At 40.8% G+C, this 20,070-nt stretch overlaps 1 protein-coding gene across 6 annotated transcripts in view; it reads right to left on the bottom strand.

Annotated features, from left to right (window-relative positions):
• Positions 1-7,880: 7,880 nt before the first annotated feature.
• The window catches only part of cadm4 (cell adhesion molecule 4), a 276,527-nt gene continuing 264,337 nt past the window's right edge, over positions 7,881-20,070 (bottom strand). For 5 of the 6 annotated variants that reach the window (XM_066683337.1, XM_066683338.1, XM_066683340.1 and 2 more), the window contains 3 exons: positions 18,715-18,783; positions 14,279-14,407; positions 7,881-11,352 (listed from right to left, as the gene is read on the bottom strand). In XM_066683337.1, the coding sequence (XP_066539434.1) occupies positions 11,243-11,352; positions 14,279-14,407; positions 18,715-18,783 (308 nt within the window). In that variant the 3' untranslated portion in view covers positions 7,881-11,242. The remainder of the gene's footprint in view (positions 11,353-14,278; positions 14,408-18,714; positions 18,784-20,070) is intronic. The other variant, XM_066683339.1, reaches the window with a different exon arrangement.

Here is a 20,070-nt window from a genome sequence, read left to right on the forward strand (position 1 = left end):
AATTGGGTCCAAACCAGACGTCCGAAGCATCTTAATGCCTCTACAAGCTGCCATACGCAAAGTCTTCAGAAAGAGAAGATCATGTCTTGCCTGAGAGACTAGTCCACACTTTGATGTTTCCTCCTCTGAGCAATACAGTAGTCCATTTGGAATTCTTCTCCTGGCTTTCTCCACACGAAGAGTCTAGCATCAGTTTGATGTTAAGATGGAAGTGCTTTTATGTCTAAAAAATATATGATTTATGAGGTAACCAAAAGAGCTACATCAAAGTTAAACAATGGCTTGAGCATCTAAAGCATTTTGGATGCCACAACTCATTGCGTAAGTTGTTACTGTGTGTAAATTAACGACAGTTACTGATAGGATAATTGATTCTAAGCTATCAAACGAGAGTTGCTTTGCCATACTGCTTGACAGTGCGAGACTGGCTGATTTGGTTTTGCAGCTCGCAGGCGTTCACCACATGAGAATGATGTCCCCATCTATTCATAATAATTATGATTTCCTGTCAGCTCGCTAAAACCCTCAAATTAATATTCCCCTGACAGCCACCTCCAATATCTTCAACAGCTCCGTTCTAATCCCATGCTGCTGCAGGATTAACAGGCTACACGCGTAGCAGGGCAATGAAGACTGATCCGGGGCTATGTTTAATTAAACCCACTGTAATAATAATGTCTAGCAGGAGGCTTCATGTTGTACAGGAGCATAATGAAGCTTACAGTGATGCACATTTTCATTGTGCTGGTGATTAAATGTGTATTTCTTAAGGTGGGGGTGCCTGAATAAAATGCATAGCTCACGCTAATTGGATTCGTCTCTCTTTATTTCTTGTGTGCGTCTTCGTGCCGTTCCTTCTCATTTAGCCTGAGCACAAAATCTCAGGCAAGAGCACCCTTTTGTCCCAGGCTTTTCATAGTTTCATACTCTGCCACTCTATGACAGATGGTCCCTTTGGACTGTTGCTTCATCTTTTGCTTCAACTGCTTCTGAAGCTCTTTCCGTCGCAGTGCAGTCCCTCATCGCAGAGCATTATTGAACGCAGGGTGGGTGACATGGGGAAAACAAGGCAAACCTCTCTCCCAGATGGAGGGCCTATTCGATTGTTCTCCAGGCTTGAAAGCCTTTTTGTTTCCTGGCAACATAAACAGTTCCCCAATGCTAGTGCTAGCAATGCTTCAATCGATCCCCAGCATTTACTCTCAGCCATGTCTCTCAATGGATGGGGTCAATCTGAAGTACATGAAGTCTTTGGTTACTTGGTTAGCCTATGACATCACAATCCAAGGCTGATGTCAACAGGAGCATAAAACTGATAAGAAAATTCATAAAGCGGGCTTAAAGCTACTTTTCTGCCTCTTAGGGACTGTTTGATTTTCATATGATTTAATCTCTGTTTGATTATTAACTCTCCACAGTCCCCATCTACAGTCTTTATTAGCATCCAGCTGGGATTACATGAACACTGTAGGTGATAATTTAACAGAGTACACACTCCGCATTGAGCAGTAATGCTGATCACTGGTTTTAGAGTCTCAAGTCAATTAGAAAGTCCAAATAGTTCTGTTCCAAGGCCTTGAAGAATGCAGATAGATGTTAGAGCTTCGCTGCTTTTATCATCTTTCATGCAGCTGTACAACACCATGTTTTAATGAAGATTCCGTTTCTGTAATGGCCTAGAAACATGTTAAACCCAGTGATGCTGAGGTTTAAAAAAATGTAGGAAGCTAAACTTGTTCCAAGATATGAAACAGAATCAATCACATAAAACACCATAAAACAATGTACAGGGTGGGCCAATTATATGGATACACTTTAATAAAATGGGAATGGTTGGTGATATTAACTTCCTGTTTGTGGCACATTAGTATATGGGAGGGGGGGAAACTTTTCAAGATGGGTGGTGACAATGGCGGCCATTTTGAAGTCAGTCATTTTGGATCCAACTTTTTTTTCAGTGGGAAGAAGGTCATGTGACACATCAAACTTATGTCACAAGAAAAACAATGGTGTTCCCAATAGGTTTGATGTGTCACATGACCCTCTTCCCATTGAAAAACAAAAGTTGGATCCAAAATGGCCGACTTCAAAATGGCTGCCATGGTCACCACCCATCTTGAAAAGTTTCCCCCCTCCCATATACTAATGTGCCACAAACAGGAAGTTAATATCACCAACCATTCTCATTTTATTAAAGTGTATCCATATAAATGGCCCGCCCTGTATATATACAGTGATCCCTCATTTTTCACGGGGGATGTGTTCCAAGACTACCTGCGAAAAACAAATTTCCACGAAGTAGAGGAAAGATATTTTTCTTATGCATTTAATGAGTATTTGGACTTTTAAAACACTCCCTGTGCTGTTAACAACCCACCATTTGCATTAAACAGTCATTCTATAATGTTTTTCAGCTGGAACTACATGTGATATCCTACCAGTTTCTTTAATAGAGTCATTCCTAAGCTGTGATTTAGCGTAAGTAAATTTCACTCGGATGTGGACATGAACAATACATGTACTGTACGTAAGAAATACTTGTAAATGATATATTTTGTCACCTACAGCCCTAGTCTAATACATGGAAATATTAAAAAAGCCCCCTTGAAAAAACCCGCAAAGTAGCGAATCTGCGAAAGTAGCGAGGGATTACTGTATATTTATAACCCACTGTATTCACATGTATAATGTATTTTAGAAATCATAACGTGCAACAGTGCTTTTAGATGTGAAGGGTCATAAGGGTAATAAAATCACTAAGTAAGCACGTAAGTAAAAGATTTTGTGTTAATTTGCAGATGTTCTCTCAGAGTCTGGTTCAGACTAAGCTCACTGATGCACTGGAGAATGTTGTTGTATTTTAAAATGTTTTAAAACAAGCAGCAGAAGCACTAATTATTTTAAGAGCTACATAATTGCCTAAATTAACATGTATCAAATGGGCTCAAAAGTAAGTGGCCTACGTGATTTAGCCACTATATGCAACCTCTAAAAGTGCATGGAAAACTCCCACAGCAGTCTTGCTGATTGTGTGAATGTAGGGGAAGCCACAAAGTTGCGTCAGTAGATTTGCAGGAAAAGGTCTCCATATTCAGATTCACAATGTTTGCATGTATGAGCACATGCCTTTAAAAAAAAGTTTGATGTAGCAAATCACATTTTATCTGTGAATTATTATAATCACAAAAACCTTAAAAAATGACATACAGATACAATATCACATCTAATATCACTAATAGACCTAAAAACTCTCAAACAAAAGTAAAGAGTAAAATCATTTTAAAAAGTGTGAATGCTAATCTATGTTTAAAATTAATATGTGTTGAATGTAAGTGTATAGATGTGTACATGTATTTTTTTTGTTATTATTAATATATATTTTCTTTCTCTTTCTTCAGTATTGTCATTTAATCATTTTCTCTTTTAATCTCTTGTCTGTTTATCATTATTATTATTATTATTATTATTATTATTGTTTTATCAGATGGAAAATAAAAGCTCCTCTTGGGCTTCTTTAACATTATTTAACCTTCTAGCAAGTTTAAAAAAATAATAAAAAGATTAAAAAATACTGCTCCCTCACTAAATGTATTTATCTGTAATTTTACCCATTAATAAGCCATAAGTTCATTCATTCATTCATTATCTGTAACCGCTTATCCAATTCAGGTGGGTCCAGAGCCTACCTGCAATCATTGGGTGCAAGGCGGAAATACACCCTGGAGGGGGTGCCAGTCACACACACACATTCACTCACACTTTTGAGTCACCAATCCACCTGCAACGTGTGTTTTTGGACTGTGCGAGGAAACCGGAGCACCTGGAGGAAACCCACACGGACACAGGGAGAACACACCAACTCCTCACAGACAGTCACCTGGAGCAGGAATCGAACCCACAACCTCCAGGGCCCTGGAGCTGTGTGACTGCGACACCTACCTGCTGCGCCACTGTGCCGCCAAGCCATAAGTTGATAAAGCTTAAATAAATATAAAATAGAAAAAAAAACAGTGCTCCCTTATATACTTCACTGCTGAAACAATCAGCTTATCTTCGAAACGTATTTTTAATGTCTTCTTCATCTTATCGAACAGCCATTACACTGACATCTTGTGGCCTGGATGTTTTTGAGATTTATATTCAAAGCTATCCCCATACAGAGGACCCACTCTGTGGAGCATGAACTGGTTTTAACCTTTTTAAATCAGGTTCGAGAATATAAAAAAAGAATCACTTTCACACGTATTATTTGCTGGCTGGTGGTAAATATGACTAACAATTATTGTCACACAGTTCCAAAGGAGAGGTTGCATCTACTCAGAAGTATAAATAAGCATTGATCCACCACTTCCAATAGAGTTTGTGCCCAACCCCCACCTTACTCAGCTGCCTTTTCTGTTCAAATCAATACCTCGTTGTTTTAAGGCCACAGCTTTAAAAACAAAGTGCTGTCCGGCGCATGCGCCGGGTTTAGGGTTTGATTGCTGCTCGACAATCACTCTTTGATGGGCTTCGTCTGTGCCTCGCATCGACGGAGGACAAACACATCGATCAGCGCCGTGGCGACCTCCACCGGCTTTTAAATCCCCCCCAAAAAAAATCTGCCAGCAATAAACCCTCTGCTGAGCTCCTTCTGACAGAATGCTGCATTGATTGCGAGTTGGGGGTGGGGGGTTTAATGGAGGCCTAATGGTGTAGTTTTCCACAGCTGCTCTACCTCCCTCGCCCTCTCTTGCTCTCTCTCTCTTCCCCCCTTTCCATCCAATCATCGTTATGATTCACCACCCTCTTCTCTATTCATTCTTTCATCTTTCACTCTCTTTGTCAGATTTAAGTGCCCTCCCCTCAACACATTTCTCCTTCCCATTTACAGCCACCTGTAAAAAGCAATTGATCCCCCTCCCAACCGTACCCCCTTTTTATTGACGCAATATGATGAGCTTCTCAGAACAACTAGAGGCAAGCGAGTTTTTTCTTTATCCTCAAAGTATGTTTTATTGTACTTTCTATATTTCTTATGTTGGCATTATCAACATAAGGCACAGAGACTATAAAAATAAATAAATTAATTATATATATTTGTATACAGCCAAGAAATGCTGCCTACGTTTGGAGCGGTTTGAAGGAAGTAACAGATGTATCCTTCGTGGCCCTCAGTTACCCACAATTCTCTGCGCACGTACGACGCATTGGAGAAAATAAACAAGACACGACGAGAAAAGGACCTTCAGAGTTCGTTTACCTTGTAAAGTGTAAAATAACTAATTAAGTTAACTATTTGTCTCCATATAACCATATTTAATCAGCCATATTACACTAAAACTGAAAGCATACGTTTAGAAGTATATTATTTTCATTCCCAGTCGAAATGGTTTAGAAATGATGTTTGAGGGTTTTCATATATATTTTTAATGGGTAGTATTTTCTTGCAGGATAATATTAATAAGCAAATAAAACTTATTTTAACTTACAGTCATGTTACACAGCCTCCTCAGACCATTCTATTTGTGTGATCGGGTAAATAATAGTCTTCATAGGGCAGTGCTACAGAAGACATTTTACCTTGGCCGCAGCCTAGGCTTGAAACGGATAATATACCTGACTGTCCATACAGGCCGGCCATGTTACAATCCCAGCATGGAACATGGATCCAAGGTCTAGTTTGAAGACGTTTGGCCTAGTGGAGCTGATGAAACAGTGAGGTTTTTACTTTTGCTGTGTTCAGGTTGATGTCAGAACCTCCAAGTTTCCCACTTTTAAAGTCCAGATGATGCACAAGTTTTCGAGATGTGATGTATATTGCTACCTTTTACCACTTACCCCTGGAGGAAGTGGTAAATGTTTCTGTGAATCTTCTCATGTATATTTGTACATAAAATCCAATATTATGACCAGATATATTATTATTTAAAAATGCATTTAGTAGTTATTTAAAGATAAATCATGGTTGTGAGGCAGTGTGTGTACAGGGGGTGGATTTTTCAGCAAAGCACTGCCTGATATAACATTATGATGAGCACCTGAATGCAGCATTATTATTATATAAACAATGGGCAGTGCTATTTTTATTAGGCAGAAACGCACCCTGGATGGTGTGCCAGTCCATTGCAGGGCACTACACACTCACATATTCATACCTAGGAACCCACAACGCCAGGCCCCCGGAGCAGTGTCACAGCAATATGACCTGTTGTGTCACAGTGCCTCCTCACCTTGTTTTTAGTAGAGAATCTCAGCTCTGAAGCAGTTCTCAGCATCTCTCTCCGATGGGAAAGTAGATGCTAAGGCCAGAACAACATAAAGGAGCTAAAAGGTTCTGAGAGCACAGTGGACCACTACACATCGGCTCTGGCCGCTGCCGACAGCCAGAAATTGAGGAGAGCACGTTTAGCACCAGCGGAGAGAGCATGGATATCGCTGTTAATGCTACATGCACCACACTTTCTAACGCTGTGTTTGAAACCCATATTTTGTATTTTGTAGTGTCCAAAAACGTAGGCTGTTTCTGAAACAAAAGGTAGCAACCTCACTGTCTCACAATTATGTGCCTTAGAAGGCAGTCTATTAAAATTAAAGTGCTTGTAACTAAGTCGCTTTAGAGACAGGCTGTAAAAGCAGAAACATTTTAACACATTTACACCTTTCCTGCTCGGCAAAATATTTACAACTTTGAAGATATTGGAGCAGAAAGCATTTCAGCATTTAATCAAGCATTAATTTAAGGCACTAATTACTAATTACCTTAGTAGACAGCATTCATGTAGTGTATAACACATGAACACTGGCAGACAGCGGATACCCACAATCCACTGTGTTGTTTAGTAAAAATCACAATTGTTCACTATTCTCCTGAATTCAGTTCCTTATAATAGTGCACTGGGGGTGGCACGGTGGCGCAGCAGGAAGGGGTGTGGGTTCGATTCCCGCACCAGGTGACTGTCTGTGAGGAGTTGGTGTGTTCTCCCTGTGTCCGCGTGGGTTTCCTCCGGGTGCTCCGGTTTCCTCCCACAGTCCAAAAACACACGTTGGTAGGTGGATTGGCGACTTAAAATTGTCCGTAGGTGTGAGTGTGTGAGTGAATGTGTGTGTGTTGCCCTGTGAAGGACTGGTGCCCCCTCCAGGGTCTATTCCCGCCTTGCGCCCAATGATTCCAGGTAGGCTCTGGACCCACCGCGACCCTGAACTGTATAAGCAGTTACAGATAATGAATGAATGAATAGTGCACTGAATAGGGAACAATGTAGGGAATATGAATAGGGAGCCATTTCAGACACAGCATAAGAGTGGCCCCCATGCTTAGCATAAGGCTAACTTTCCAAGCAAACCATTCGAGGGTTGAATAATAGTAATATAATGAAATGCTTCATTTACATTATAATGACTTATTATGAGAAAGTGTCTCATAATTACTTCATACCATATACCAAAATCTTAGCAACCACCTGGGATTCATCGCAACCACCTAGTAACAGAATAGGGGCACCCTAGCAACCACTAGGTAATGAATTACTTCTGGTCCTGAGACTGAATCTGAGATTGCACATCATAATTATGAGATGCTATAGAACCTCAGAATTATGAGTGAGTCATGAGAGGATCTTAAACTTAAGAAACAGCAAGTCATTATTATGAGATCGCATGTTGTATCTTTTGGGAATGTTTCCATGGAGACTTATTTAGAGGTGGAAAAGGACAGCTCTAGATAGGATTGGACACCCCAGGCCTTAAGGATATGAAGCAGCTAGCACATTTTATATATCTTAGAATCAACCCCCCCTCCCTCACTCCCTCCCCACCACACACACTTTTTATTGACACACTGCAATGGCTTTCTCCAAACAAGTCCAGACAAGCCCCTGACAGGTGTTTTTTTTTCCGAAGTAGGTTTTTATTTTTGTCGTGCTCAGTGTCTTTCTCCTATAAAGAAACACAGTTAGCTATATCAACAGCGACAGAGTGAAGACTATAAAAAAGGAAAGAAAGAAGGAATAAGGAACAGAACATATGGGTGAAAGGAATGAAGAGGAAGAGACAGAGACAAACAGGCACAGAGACAGGGATAGAAAGAGCAAGAAAGATAGAAATAGGACAAAAGAGAGGAGAAGAAGCAATTTCTCTGGAGTCGGACAAAAGGGGTAAGAAAAAAAAAGGAAAACAGGAATTGTACAATTGGTAACATTTACAATTATAATAACAGTAATAATAATAACAATAACAACAATCAGAATAGTCCAAATAATAATTAATTCATAATAAAAAAAAAACAATATCTTTTAAAGACAAAAGGAAATTCTCTTTTTTTTCACATTTTCTTTTTTTTTTTAATTTTAAAGATCACTCAACAAGTAATTTTGTTCGTTTTTGTACCTCTAGGCTAATATTTCTGTGTTAGTATAATAGCATCGCTTGGTAATGCGCTCAGAATTAAATCTTTTTTTTGTTCACTTCTTAAAAGGTTCATTTAATTTACTTTTGACTTTTTTATACAAATAATGACTCAAGAGATATGTTTCATTGTGTGTTTGTGTGTGTGTCTGTGTGTGTGTGTGTGTGTGTGTGTGTGTGTGTGTGCATGTGTCTGTATGTGTGTATGTAGCATTCAAAAAATATTCCGTCTTGTCTTTCCTCATTTTAGTTTATTCCAGAGGCCATCTAGACCATTAAATCCTGCCTAAAATGAATTAACCCTTCAGACTCCACACATTTCTGAAAGAGGACACTTCTAATGTCTATTATGCAACAGTAAAAGAAGAGAGAGAGAGAGACAGATGGAGACGTGATAACAACCAAATGAGTTCAATCCTTGAAGCAGGTCTTTGTCCATTTTATCTGCTCCACTGACCATGAAGAAGCACTATGTAGTTCTACAATTACAGACTGTAGAAATCTGCTTCTTCCTTATCCCCTTTCCACCCTGCTCTTCAATAGTCAGGACCTGCATAGGACCCCCACAGAGCAGGTATGATTTGGGTGGTGGACCATTCTCAGTGCTGCAGTGACACTGACATCATTGTGATGTGTTATTTTGTGTCGTGCTAGTAAGAGTGGATCAGACACAGCAGTGCTGTTGGAGTTTTTAAACCCCTCAGTGTCACTGCTGGACTGAGAATGGTCCACTAGTCAAAAATATCCAGCCGACAGCCTCCTGTGGGCAGCATGAGCTGCTGACTCTTTATATTTGCAAGGTGGACCAACAAAATAGGTGTGTCTATCAGGGTGGACAGTGACTGGACACTGTTTAAAAACCCGAACAGCACTGCTATGTCTGATCCACTCAAACCAGCACAACACACACTAACACACCAGCAAGCAGGTGGACCACAGTCTGTTATTGTAGAACTAAAAGCGCTCCTGTATGGTCAGTGGAGCTGATAAAATGAACAATGAGCGTAGATAAAAGGTAGAGGTTCCTAATCCAGTGATAAGTGTATTTGTAAATGGCAGAAACAGACTTCCAAAGGTAAATTTAGACACCCTTCAGCTAAAAATACAAGGCAGCAATTAAATGCAGATACCATGCCTTAGGCTCACTGTTTTTCATATCACTGCTGTCCAATCAAAACCATGCGTCTCCACTTTTGTCAATTTTTAGTCTACAGCATCAATCAAACACAGTAGTCGTCCTTCACACTGTGAAGAGTTCATGATGAATGGACCAATAGAAATGCTCTAAAATGACTTGAAATAAAATATTTTTACACTGATTCCACTGAAATGTAAGACTGTTTTTTTTTCTTTCTCCTGTAAAGTAGCTATTTATACAGTTTCTAGAAATAATACAATTCTTTTTAAAAATGTCAGTTGTAAGCATTACTACTGACCACTAGGTTTTTGGTTTATAAATATTGGTCCATAAATTCACTGTATCCCAAGGTTTTGACTAATCAGTAACATATTATTCATGAGATCTGGTACCTACTATCAATCAATAAATTCTAAAGTACACTTAGTAATCATGGCATTTATTACTGATTTGATTTAATTGGACACATTGGCTGAAAAGCTGGAGACTAAGGGGTGGTCTGGTTGTTTACATCAGAAGATTTGATCAGTTTCAGTTAATAATCTCTCTCTCTCTTTCTCTCTCTCTCTCTCTCTCTCTCTCTCTCTTCCTCTCTTAAAGGCCTCAAAATCTACATTTCCCCACATTTTTTTCTACATTGTTCTACAATTCTACTCTCTAGACCCCTGAACACAATTAATATAACTATCTGGCCCCACCCAATTTTAAAAGAGGACAATTCTAATATCTACATTACTACATTATTAAAAAACATACAAGATATGGACATAGGTTTGGAGACGTGATAAGAGTCAACTGCTTCTCTGTTTGCATGTGTGCTTGGTGGAAATCCTTCACAGGCTTGTTTGATACGTTGGCGTCCGATATATTATTTACAAATAAGGGGGTAGTTGTCATTTCTGTTATTAGTATCATGTTGGAAGGGCAGCTGATAACTGATCATTCTGACGCCTTTAGATGAACAGCATAAAATATTGGCTAACGACTATGTGGGTTTATATATTGAAATTGCTCATGATATTAACCTGAAATTATCATTTTCCCAAACATTTAGGCACTGGAATTAAACAGGCTGTGCCTTTGATACATATTTATGGTACGTGAAAATGAAATCTGTTCTGATCCATCGTTCTGTATCGTGGCCAAAATGTGGAACAAAACTGTTCAAAATGAAATGTTGACCATTGAAATAGTGAATGTAGTGACACATTTTCTTACTGCCAGCCATGAACAGCACAACATTTAATTGTTTTTCCACAACTCCTGCTTCAGGGACAACACTCTGTTTAACTTTAGGAACAACAACTGTTTAATTTCAGCAAGAAGAATGGAGCTGAATAGTGGGTTATGTGTTATGCAAATGCATTCATGAATATGACATAACAATTAAGATAAACTGAAAATGGGCTGTTTTTGCTGCTCTGTTTAAATACTGGGGAGATCATGAAACATTTTAAGACTTTACATACTACAATAAACTCTATTAAAACTATATAAAACTATTATTTCACAACAAAGCAAGACAAATTTGCTTAAACTATGAACTATGGGCCTGTTTCTTAGTGTCCCCTCCAGTCTATCTTTTTCTCTCGTCCTCAGCCCTCATATGGCACTGCTGTGGTGAATATGAAGAGGGCTGTGTGAGTGTTCATATGAGTGTGTTAGCGTGTGTGTATTTGTGGATGTGGTGTATGCTCCAATGCCGTCCACTGTAAGCCGTTACAGTAGATATTCCTTTTTGCCCTGACTGGTGTCATTGCCATTGAGGAATGCTTCCTGAACTTCACCATGTTCATCCAGCCCACTGGCCTCATGCGTCAGATATGAGCCTAGAGAGAGAGAGAGAGAGAGAGAGAGAGAGATGATACATTACATCTGTACTGCACTAATACAAGTTCATTTCTGTTGATTCCAACAGAAGTTATAAGTTCATTTTAATAGAAATTTAAAGCTCCATTTCCCTCACTTATTTGCAGGCTAGCCTAAATGAGGCAAGGGCATAGAATTGAGTAGGGATGGTAGGGACATGTCCCTAACAATATCCAGCAGCTACTGAACTGATCCTAGCAGTAACTTTTGTGGATTTAGGGACAGTCCACTTCATTTTTAAATGACACACAGAACTATTATATGGAACTTGTGTCAACACTAAGGGCAGCACTGTGGCGCAGCAGGTAGGTGTCACAGTCACACAGCTCCAGGGTCCTGGAGGTTATGGGTTCGATTCCTGCTCCGGGTGACACTCTGTTAGGAGTGTGGTGTGTTCTCCCTGTGTATGCGTGGGTTTCCTCCGGGTGACTGTCTGTGAGGAGTGTGGTGTGTTCTCCCTGTGTCTGCGTGGGTTTCCTCCAGGTGACTGTCTGTGAGGAGTGTGGTGTGTTCTCCCTGTGTCTGCGTGGGTTTCCTCCAGGTGACTGTCTGTGAGGAGTGTGGTGTGTTCTCCCTGTGTCTGCGTGGGTTTCCTCCGGGTGACTGTCTGTAAGGAGTGTGGTGTGTTCTCCCTGTGTCTGCGTGGGTTTCCTCCGTGTGACTGTCTGTGAGGAGTGTGGTGTGTTCTCCCTGTGTCTGCGTGGGTTTCCTCCGGCTGCTCCGGTTTCCCCCCACAGTCCAAAAACACACATTGCTAGGTGGATTGGCGACTCAAAAATTGTCCGTAGGTGTGAGTGTGTGAGTGAATGTGTGTGTGTGTTGCCCTGTTAAGGACTGGCGCCCCCTCCAGGGTGTATTCCCGCGTTGTGCCCAATGATTCCAGGTAGGCTCTGGACCCACCGCGACCCTGAACTGGATAAGCGGTTACAGATAATGGATGGATGGATGGTGTCAACACCAAACCTGTGGGTGTGTGTGTGCTCAGTGAGTATGGCACCCAAAAAAACATATACAATTATTATTATAGAAAAAAAAACAGTGTTGCTCTAAACTCAAAGCTCCCCACCAACTCTCACACAATGTTCAAGCCCAAGCCTGACGCTACACAATCTTCAAAATGTGCAATTTGATGCAAGGGGGGGGGGGGGTTGTGTCCCCACCAATGCTGATATCAAATCCTCACCCTTGAGAAGAAGCAATTTTTGCTTACAGACTGAGAGACAGATTGACAAAATTTGTTGCAACATGCATGACACACATCTGCAAAGACAGTAACAGGTACTGATTTAAAATGGTGAAATGAGAACCGAGAAGAAAAAGAACCATGTGAAAATGGCTAAAATACAGCGTTTCTGCTCCACGCTCCTGGACCTTTGCATTGAAGTCAGCTGTGGCTCATTCTCATTAAAAGGAATAGGTTCTGAAACCTGTTATTCAGAACAGAACCCTTTATAGACAGGGGAGAACTGTGGTGTTTGAGCCTTGATACTGACGAAAGAATGTCACAAATGTTTCATTAGGACATCTAGGGAACTGTATTAACATGTCCCCTTTAAACTAATGTGAATTTAATTTACTGACCATTGCTTAATGTACTAAAGAGTCCTTAAATGTATAACCTACCATTTTAATCAACTATCCTTAGAGGAAATCCTTAGAGGAGGCAACAATTAAATGCATTTGTGAGCAAAGCCCCCACACCACCACCTATTTTTTTTCCTACGGAGCATGATTTCACACGCCCCCTTCTGAGCTGGGCTCCAAGTCTGGCACCAACTCAACGCCACCTTAAATTGGGGGCAGCCATAGACATGGTAACTCCTAATTAATCCCAAATTAAGCATTCATATAACCAACTTCAACACTGTTCTGTGTGCACTCAGCAGAATGTTACTCTATAACCTTCTGGTTCATGTTATTATGGGCCGATTGGGATTGAAGTTGCTCATGCTGGGGCGAAACCAACTTCGAAAGACGGCTTAATTACAGAATCGATCGGGTGTGAGGGGGTTCCTTTATGGTGTGTAAAACAGTGACTGACAAAATCATTAAAGACCAGACTTGTTGCCAGCCCAGTGCTGTCCACTCACCTTTCTGAACACATGTTTAAAGCTGCTGTTGTTATGAAGCATTTGTTTGCCTGCTTGTTTCTCTTTCATACCCATAGGGTCCTTGTCGTTTTGAGGCTTGGGTCTTGTCTGGGTTTCTACTTCATGCTCTTAAATAGTTTTACTTTCCCTATGATCATTTAGAGACTTGGTTCCTCTCAAAGTCTGTAAGTTGCCTTGCATGCTCTGTTAGCCCAAATGATAGACATAGAATAGAAACAGAATCTCTGATGCATCCAGGCCACTTGTAGTCCTTTTCCACCAAAAGAACTTTGGCTAATGAACCGGTTTCATTCTGGATTCTTCAGGAACCTTGGTGTTATCCAGCGAACTGACTCTTGGTTCCCAAAAACAATGGTGAAAATGTGCTTCAGTTCACTGGATAGCACCAAGGCACCAAGAATCCTGAACAGAACTGGTTCAAGAATCAGATTAATCAGCAAAGGACATTGCTGAGCATTCTCTGATATTTTACCTAGCACACCATCAAAGGACAATATAACATGCTGCAAATGACCCCATCCAGCTCCACTATGCAGTACATTTTGCATTCTTTCTGGAGCCTCTTTAGCTCCTCACGACCACGGACACAGTCACAGTTTGTACTCAAGAACCTACTATACACCTTGGTTCCAGATGGGAGCAAAAGTTTCTGGTTCAGGAAACCATTTATGTTGGTGGGACAGTTCAGTCCAGATCAGGTTTGTCTGCATTTTCTCAAGAAAAACCAAAGACTATTTCACTTTGTCCAGGTGGCACCATAGAGTGCTGGACTCACCTTTCTGTCGAACAGAGCACCAGATGGTAACGATGAGCACACAGATGACTGTGAACACCAAGAGAGCCAGGACGCCCCCTATGACCGCATACGGTACTGCACTGTGAGTCTCAATCACTGCTCCGGGGTCTGAGGAACAGAGAGAAGAGAAAAACTAGATTAAGAGTGAGTCAGAGGAAATGTGTGTGTGTGTGTGTGTGTGTGTGTACAGGTGCCTCTCAATAAATTAGAATGTCATCAAAACATACATTATACCCCCCTATAACTTTTGCAGGAAATACTGCATCAATCTGGTGTGACATGGAGGCCATCAGCCTGTGGCACTGCTGAGGTGTTGTGGAAGCCCAGGTTTCTTCGATAGCAGCCTTCAGCTCGTCTGCATTGTTGGGTCTGGTGCCTCTCATCTTCCTCTAGACAATACCCTATAGATTCTCTATGGGTTTTAGATCAGATGAGTGTTCTGGCCAATCAAGCTCAGTGATACTGTGGTTATTAAACCAGGTATTGGTACTTCTGGCAGTGAGGACAGGTGCCAAATCCTGCTGGAAAATGGAATCCGAATCTCCATAAAGCGTGTCAGCAGAAGACAGCACGAAGTGCTCCAAAATTTCCTGGTAGACAGCTGCACTGACTTTAAACTTAATATAACACAGTGGACCAACACCAGCAGATGACAAGGCTCCACAAACCATCACTGACTGTGGAAACTTCTCACTAGACTCCAGCAGCTTGGACTGTGCCTCTTCACTCTTCCTCCAGACTCTGGGACCTTGATTTCCAAATGAAATGCAAAATTTACTTTCATCTAAAAACAAGACTTTGGACGTGCAGCAGCATTCCACTCCTTGTGAATCTCCCCCAAATGTTTGAATGGCCTTTCCTCAACGATACTTTCAAGGATGTGGTTCTCCCTGTTGCTTGTTCACCTTTTTCTACCACACTTTTTCCTTTCACTCAACTTTCCATTAATATGTTCTATGTATTTTATTTTTTCTTTATGTTTATGTTTTTATTTCTTTTGTGCAGCACTTTGATCGACTTGTTAAACGTGCTATAAATTAAATTTATTAATGGATTGATCACTTTTTGAACTGAGCTACATTACATTATAATGTACTGAGATGCACCTGTATGTGTGTGTGTGTGTGTGTATATGTATATATATATATATATATATAGAGAGAGAGAGAGAGAGAGAGAGACAGAGAGAGAGAGAGAGAGAGAGAGAGAGAGAGAGAAGTCCGATTGAGTCATCTCTCAGGTGTATTCCAGGTTGTCTACCGAAGTCTGACAGAGTGGCAAGGCAAGGCAAAGAGAGAGAGATTGAGACAGGAGAAAGGAGTGCGGGGGCTAGGGGGATGTCTGTGTGTGTTTGTGTGTCTCTGATCTGCTAGGAGTCAGACTTTTCCACACACACACACACATACACACACACTTTCATGTGTAACCGGACAACAGCGCTAAATATTTAATCATCTGTTTAAACCAGCTGAGAGAGAGAGAGAGAGAGAGAGAGAGAGAGAGAAAGAGAGAGAGAGACTGAAGATGTTGGAAACCTAGGAAACCTAAAAAACTAAGAAAAACAATGAAAAATGGCTGAAGTTCCTAGAAAGAAAAATGTGTGCACAACAGAAGAATAGTTCCAGAAAAGCTGGGACAGCAGGTAGAACACAAAAACAAACAGAGAGCTGTGATAAATCCACACTGACTTGTGTTTAAACACTAGATGTGGGATGTTTTACCTTATCAACATTATTGGTTTATACTTTTACACTTCTTCTGAAACTGTCACCTGCAATTCTTAAAAAAAGTGGCAGAGGCAATTTGAGGATAGACAAGTTGTGAAATGCTCCAAAAACCTCTTACACAGCTGATGCAATCCTGTTTGTTTATTTGACACTTATTTACATTATTTGGAGGATAGTTTTACCTCAGAGAGAGAGAGAGAGAGAATGTGAAGAGTCGTGGAGGGAGTGAGAGAGAAACAGACAGAACAGAGGAAGAGAGAGGTATCGAGTTGTAGAAGAGCAGTACACAGTAAGAGAGTGAGACAGAAACAGAAGGACAATGAGAGAGATTGAGACAGAAAAGGAGTAAAGGAATGAGTGAGACAAGCAGAGACAGAGAGAGAGAGAATGAGACAGAAAATGAGTAAAGGAAGGAGCGAGACAAGCGGAGACAGAGAGAGAGATTGATAGAGAGGTGAAAGATGGAAAAGGGAAAGGGTGAGAGATGGGGACACAATATGACAGACGACTGGAGATGAAAAAACAAAGAGAAGTAAAGAAATATAGTGTGAAGAGAGAGAGACAGAGAGAGAGAGAGAGAGAGAGAGAGAGAGAGAGAGAGAAAGCAGTATCGAACATAGTGCAGAGTATAAGAGTCTGGAGACTAATATTTAATAAAGGGATGAAAAATGAAGCAGGTTTTGGCTCACAGTCAGTTAGTGACAGGAGAGAAAACCCCAGTCTCTACACCTTCACACACACACACACACAGAGAGAGAGAAAACAATGCCCCACTGCCCTCCTCTCTTAAGAAGGAGAAGGAGAGTGCTAGTGTATAAATCAGGGTATAAATCAAATGCACGAATAGTAAACAGATACAAATCGTTATCTGTGGCAGCTGCAGAGCTGTAAAAAATGCATCCAATCATTTCATTCAGGCCAAAAGAAATAATTGGATGGCTTATCTGCCTGTCTACATATACCTACCTACCTCATGACCTGCACTCGTTTGCACATGTGCAAGGTCTTTCACATGGCTCCAAACACAAACTGCTGAAAGCTAGCGACGTAGTTCCTGAAGAATGGCTTAGAAAGTTACACTCATACCTACTACAGCTCACGCTGCTGGTTTATTTGGAACATTTTTGTGGTTCACCTGCTTGGCCACTAGAGGTCACCTTGAATAATTCAATAGAGGATGATCAGGATTTGGGGCGGCACGGTGGCGCAGCAGGTAGTGTCGCAGTCACACAGCTCCAGGGGCCTGGAGGTTTTGGGTTCGATTCCCGCTCCGGGTGACTGTCTGTGAGGAGTTGGTGTGTTCTCCCCGTGTCCGCGTGGGTTTCCTCCGGGTGCTCCGGTTTCCTCCCACAGTCCAAAAACACACGTTGCAGGTGGATTGGCGACTCGAAAGTGTGAGTGAATGTGTGTGTGTCTGTGTTGCCCTGTGAATGATTCCAGGTAGGCTCTGGACCCCCCGCGACCCTAAATTGGATAAGCGGTTACAGATAATGGATGGATGGATGGATGATCAGGATTTGGGATGTACAACCTCTAGTGGTTGTGTAGGTGAATTACAATAACACAGACAGGCCCTGGGTGAAACTGACTTGTGTACCTTTTAAAACAAATACCAATGGAATGAAACAAATTCATTCATTCATTATTTGTAAGTGCTTATCCAGTTCAGGGTCGCGGTGGGTCCAGAGCCTACCTGGAATCATTGGGCGCAAGGTGGGAATACACCCTGGAGGGGGCGCCAGTCCTTCACAGGGCAACACAGACACACATTCACTCACACCTACGGACACTTTTTAGTCGCCAATTCACCTACCAACGTGTGTTTTTGGACTGTGGGAGGAAACCGGAGCACCCAGAGGAAACCCACGCGGACACGGGGGAATCAAACCCACAACTTCCAGGTCCCTGGAGCTGTGTGACTGCAACACTACCTGCTGCACCACCGTGCCGTCCATGAAACAAATTCTCTATATTAAATGTTACGTAAACTTGTTAGAAATTGGTACACTGATTGTCCTATTCGTTCAACCAACTAATAATGAGTAATATATATATTACATTTTAAGTGGTTTCACAGGATAAAATACTGTTTTGCAGAGAGAAAAACAAGCGTACAACGCTTTTTGGCATAATAAATAATGTATACATCTACAATTAAAGATGATTAAAAATAAGAGCTGCTATACAGATTTGTGTGTCCTGACTGAAAGCAATGCATTTTGTGTGTGTGTGTATGTGTGTGTGTGTGTGTGTGTGTATAATGATGACATTGTTCATGCCCATAAATGCTCTCCTAACTGTACTTCCAGCCCTTTATACTCTCTCTCTCTCTCTCTCTCTTTCTCTCTCTATCCTTCCCTTGTTTTTCTGAATGTTTTCCTCTGCATTTATTCACATAAAGAACAGAGGCAAAAACAAAGCGCTGACTGGACAGAGAGGAGCGCTGGTGCCTGAGAGAGGACAAGGACATAGAGTACAATCAGAGCACTCGTGTGTGTGTGTGTGTGTGTGTGTGTAAATAACAGCCCATAACCTAGTTTTACAGTAACAGTAATTAAAATACAGTTTGCTAAAAAGCACTCTTGCAGGAATGAAAATGATCAAGGGATGGGATTACAATGAATGGATAATGAGGAGGAAAGAGGAGAGAAGAGAAGAGAAGAGAAGAGAAGAGAAGAGGGTGGTTACCTCTGGGGTCCATCTCTATTCTGGGGAATGAAGGGATGGGGGATGATGGAACAGACACAGAAAAGTTCTCTATAGGGGAATGACATGGGAATGAGTTAGAGGCAGTTAAATCTATAACCACATACAAACTACTGTACACAGAGGAAATGACCTCACCAGGCTCCGCCCACATGCAATTAGCATAGTTATGTTTTCTTCAGGGAGAAATCAGTCACCTTTTCATTGATTATTCTTCACATTATAAAACATCCATTACATCAGAGAATCTGTACTAAACATATTTTAAACATGGCTGCCCTCACTCTATGAAGAATGCACTGGAAATACAAAGCAATTGGTTTCCTTAATTCATATGAGGTGCACTTCATAGTAAATAGCAACAATTAAAATAATCACTGTTATTAATGTTGTGTCTGGCAATAAAATGGCTGATTGCTCCTTTATTAAATCATTCTTGAGTAAATAATACACTTGTACATAAGTCCTCTTTTGATTTTTCGACATTAAAGTTTGCCAGAAGAACTTCAGCTAAAGCATTTGCTTAGCAAATTCTCCTCAGCAGTTAACATTGTGCAGGTTAGCACCAGTGTTAGCTCTAGCACTGGCTCATCTTAAAGAGTGGCTTTCTTAGCTACAAATCCCTCCTCATTAGACATGAAAATATATGCTGTTAAATGCCCAGTAACATTAAGATTTGCTTTAGATTTATTCATTTAAACATAGCTTACTCAAAGTTGCTTTGCTAGGCGGTGCATTTCATACATTAGCATAAGTGCTATAGACACAGCCAGGACAGTAGCTGGTTACCTGCGGTTTTAATGATAATTAAAAATGAAGGGTTTAAGTTTGAATCCAAGCAGAAGTCAAAACCCAGATAACGCTGAGCCTAGAGTCCAATACCCACAAAATGACCAAGAGAAACTGTGTTAACAAATATTACAGGGACAATGTTATCTTGATAAATTAACGAGCTTAGATGACAGTGCTCACTTTTGTAGATGCAGAATTAAAGCTGTTCTTTTTACAGTTTAAATTGGTATTATTTTGTTTTTGAAGGCAAAAATGTTACAGGACGACATTTTGTATATGATTCAAAAAAAAAAAAAAAAAAAAAAAAAACTCAGCAATCTGAGATCCGTGCTGAGAAAATCACCTCCTGCTTTTCTGACATTTAGAGTAAATATGAATGTGCATCTCTTTAAAATAGCAAGGAAGTGCTGCATGTTTCTTTGACTGTTTTGAACATGATTTGGGAGAGCTAGATGTTAGCTGAATCTTTGCAAAAGGTCAGTCCCTCATTAGGTTGCTTTTTTTTCTTTTTTAACTTTAAAACTTCTATAACTTAGCAACAGATGC

Source organism: Hoplias malabaricus, chromosome 10 (assembly GCF_029633855.1).
Source record: "Hoplias malabaricus isolate fHopMal1 chromosome 10, fHopMal1.hap1, whole genome shotgun sequence".
Lineage (NCBI taxonomy): Eukaryota > Metazoa > Chordata > Actinopteri > Characiformes > Erythrinidae > Hoplias > Hoplias malabaricus.